The following is a 4037-nucleotide window of genomic DNA, read 5'->3' as shown; positions in this document are numbered from 1 at the left end:
GGGTGTGTGCAGAGAATGAGACAGCTGAGTGTGTAACAGCTTGCTTATAGCTAGTGGATGACTGAATTGGCATTGGCCAAGAACCTAGGTTTTCCCTGATTAAGAGGGTTTCCTTGTAATTTCTGTTGCAGTGTTTATTGATTACTGTTTTGACTATTTTTAAGTTGTTTTTGAAAGAAGGTGTTGACCAATTTGCCCCCCCTCTTGGTCCAAAAATTGGTATCAGAGCTTTGGTCTGTTGTGTAGGGTTCTAGCAAGCCTGCAGTTAATCTTTGAAATGTATGAAGGCCAAGCTACAAACAAAGCTCTAGGGTTCAGTGGTGTGAACTATGATTCATGGAAAATCAGAATGGAAGCATTCTTAATGTCTCACTCCTATGATGTCTGGCATGCTGTTGTGAATGGAATTGTGGTTCTTAGTCCTGAAAATCCCTTTGAAGCTGATAAAATTACTGGGGCTAATGACGGTAAAGCCAAACATGTCCTTTACTATGCTTTAAAGCAACAAGAGTTCAGTAGAGTCAAGAATTGCAGGTCAGCTAAAGAAATGTGGGACTCTCTTCAGGCTGCCCATGAAGGAAGTACTGTCATTAAAGAAAACAAGATTCAGCTCTACAAAGTTCAATATGAAGCTTGTAAGATGGAGGAAAGGGAAACTGTAGCTGAGTATTTGTTTAGGATCAATGATATTGTCAATATGAAATCCCTTAGTGAAGACATTAAAGACTCAGATGTTTGCAAGAAAATTCTCAGGTCTCTTACACCTAGATTCAATGCAAAGGTTACAATTCTTGAGGATCAAGACTTATCTCAAATAAAGATTGATGATATACAAGCTTCTCTTACAGCCTATGAAATAAGAATTGGAATGCCAACTATTCAAAGAAGAGAAGCTGCACTTAAAGTCAAAGAAGTTACTGAAGAATCTGAACCAAAGTCTAAGGAAGATGATCTTGAAGAGGATGAAGTGGCCTATCTGTCAAAGAAGTTCAAGAAATTCAGATTTAAAAAGAGAAGTCAATCTCAAAATCTAACTTGTTATGGATGTGGTAAGCCTGGCCATTATATCTCAAGTTGTTCAACTTCAAAAGGGCAAAACCAGAGGTAGAAAGAAGGGGGAAACTTTAAGGGAAGATTTGGAAGAAAGGCTCTCTTTTCAGATTGGGATTTAGTTTCTGAAGAAGACAAACATGAGGAACCAAAAGAAGATGAGTGTTTATTTTTGGCTACTCTTGAAACACCACAGAAAACAACTGAAGTTGAAAAAGATAGTGAAGACATTGACTCAAAGATTGAAGAAATACTTGAAGAATATGAGAGGCTTGCTGTGAAGTTCAATCGACAAAAGTCTCAACTGAAAGCCCTTAACTCTGAGCTGCAAAAATCCAAACAACTTTTTATTAAACATTTCAAACTTAAGCTATCTACTTTATGTTCAATTTCTCTTATCTTCTCAAGTCTAAAGAAGTCTCAATCCAACACTGAATGGTTAACCAAAAGATACAAAGAAGAACCCTCACTAATTCTTGAAGAAAGGTCTTTGAAAATGGCTGAGATTTGGAAGCAATCCACAAAGCAAATTGGGAAGACTGGAATTGGTTACATTTGTGACACAGCAACCAAAGTAAAATAAAACCACACTGTGTTTGTTAAGGCATCTTCAGGAGAAGTGTATGCAAGATTTCCAATCATAAAACCCTCAAGAACAAAACATGATTCATTTGATAACTTCTACAGCAAGTCAAGGTTAAATGAAAGTGATTTTATTACATCATCCTTCAGGAATTACAAAGTTACCAAAATGTATGTAAAGAAGTTTGACATAACTCCAGTTCAGAAAGTTAACGATAGTAGATCTCTTGTGAAGTCTAAGATGATGTCGATACTAAAGAGAATGAATTCTGTGAGTATGTTGGTGTACACTGCTTTCAAAGCTGGTAATACAAATGACAAATGGTATGTTGACAATGGCTGCTCGAGACACATGACAGGTGATAGTTCCAAGTTTGTATCTCCAAAAAACTATGATAGAGGAAATGTCATCTTTGGAGACAATCAAAAGGCCAAAATTATTGGTATTGGCACTGTGAGTAAGTCTGATGAATTACCTAAGATCAAAGAGGTATTACTTGTTGAAGGCCTCAAACATAATCTCCTAAGTGTAAGCCAACTATGTGACAATGGGAAGAAAGTCTGTTTTGATAAAGAAAGATGTAAAGTGGTTGATATTGAATCTGAAAAAGTCCTAGTCTCAGCTTGCAGATCCTTTGGAAATGTGTACACAGTCTCAGAAGAAGCTACTTACTGCAATCTGACCTCTCTAGATGAAGTTATACTGTGGCACAAGAGACTAGGCCATCTTCACTATAAAAATATAATCAAAATCCTGAAATTGAAAGCTATGAAAGGTCTACCGGATTTAAAATTCAGTGAAAATCATCTATGCAAAGCATGTCAGCAAGGCAAACAAACTAAAGTGTCATTCCCTTCCAAAGAAATTAACACATCCAGAGCTCTTGATTTGATACATATAGATCTCTGTGGTCCTACCAGAACTACAAGCATTGGTGGAAGTAGGTACTTTATACTACTCATTGATGATTTCAGTAGAATGGTGTGGGTTTACTTTCTGAAAGAAAAGTCTGAGGCTATAACATACTTCATTAAGTTTGTAAATCTTATTGAAAATAAAAGAGGTTATACTGTGAAGAAGCTTAGATCTGATTTTGGTTCTGAGTTTACAATGAGGGAATTTGAAAGTTATTGTGATGTAAAAGGTACCAAGAAAGAGTTCTCAGCTGTAGCTACTCCTCAACAAAATGGGGTTGTGGAAAGGAAGAATAGAACTGTTTAGGAAATGGGAAGAACTATGCTACTTGAAAAAGGTTTTGCAAAGGGATTTTGGGCTGAAGCTGGTACTACAACTGTGTATATCATCAACAGAGTACTTCTTAGACCTAATTCATGTAAAACTCCTTTTGAACTATGGTATGGAAGACCTGCAATAGTTCATTACTTTAAAGTGTTTGGTAGCAGGTGTTTCATTCTCAATCATATAGTGAACTTAGGAAAATTTGATTCCAAGGCTGATGAAGGGATATTCTTGGGGTACTATACAAAAAGCAAGGCTTATAGATGCTATAATCTAAGATCCTCCAAGGTTATTGAATCAATTCATGTTCAATTTGATGAAACTCCTCAGTTCAGCATCAATGATGACATTAGTTCTACACTAGGATCAACTGAAGCCAATCCATCTCATTCTGTTCAAGGGTTAGATAAATCTGTTAAATCTACTTCAGAACTTGATGATTATAGAGAAGTTACTTATCCAGGATTACAAAAACAGGTTCAAGCTGAAAACATCATTGGTTCTCCTCAGGCTGGTGTTCAAACAAGAAACAAGAAGAAACTCACTGAATTAGAAGCTGATGATGGTGAAGAATATAGTCATTTTGCAATGTTATCCTCTATTAAACCAAAGTCTTATTCTGAAGCACAGAAAAGTGAAGATTGGATGGTTGCTATGAAAGAAAAACTTGATCAAATTCACAAGAATGACACTTAGACACTGGTTCCTAGACTTGCAGCTAAGAATGTTATTGGTTCCAAATGGATTTACAGAAAATAACTTGATGAAAAAGGGACAATTATTAGAAACAAGGTTAAATTGGTGTGTAAAGGATACTCTCAACAAACTGGTATTGACTATGATGAAACTTTTGCCCCAGTTGCTAGGATGGAATCCATTAGAATGCTCTTGTCCTTTGCTTGTCACAACCAAGTCAAAGTGTATCAAATGGATGTTAAGTCTGCCTTTTTGAATGAAGAGTTAAATGAAGAAGTATAACTGGAACAACCTAAAGGTTTTGAAGATCCCAAGTCTCCCTCATATGTTTTCAAGTTAAACAAGGCCTTGTATGGTCTCAAACAAGCTCCCAGGGCTTGGTTTGAAAAACTGCGTCAGTTCTTGATTGAATAAGGTTTTCATAGAGGAAAAGTGGATAGCACTTTTTATGTCAAGCTTCATCAAGATC

General features: G+C 36.3%; 1 protein-coding gene across 1 annotated transcript; it reads left to right on the top strand.

The window, feature by feature from the left end:
• The first annotated feature begins 277 nt into the window (after nucleotides 1-277).
• LOC132309104 (uncharacterized) lies at nucleotides 278-1633 on the top strand. Its single transcript, XM_059807455.1, has 2 exons — nucleotides 278-1049; nucleotides 1161-1633. Exons 1-2 carry the CDS (start codon nucleotides 278-280, stop codon nucleotides 1631-1633), a joined length of 1245 nt encoding a protein of 414 aa, XP_059663438.1.
• Nucleotides 1634-4037: the final 2404 nt, after the last annotated feature.

The sequence above is a fragment of the Cornus florida genome, unplaced genomic scaffold (genome assembly GCF_030987335.1).
Source record: "Cornus florida cultivar Cherokee Brave unplaced genomic scaffold, ASM3098733v1 CherokeeBrave_3.0.0_Hap2_Chr05, whole genome shotgun sequence".
NCBI lineage: Eukaryota > Viridiplantae > Streptophyta > Magnoliopsida > Cornales > Cornaceae > Cornus > Cornus florida.
This window is presented reverse-complemented; position numbering and strand designations above follow the sequence as displayed.

Excerpts from the sequence above, each read along its gene's own strand:
- LOC132309104 (XM_059807455.1), top strand. The coding sequence starts at position 278 with ATGTATGAAGGCCAAGCTACAAACAAAGCTCTAGGGTTCAGTGGTGTG. Across the intron at positions 1,050-1,160 it reads TCTAACTTGTTATGGATGTG|ATTGGGATTTAGTTTCTGAA; the intron begins GTAAGCCTGGCC and ends CTCTCTTTTCAG.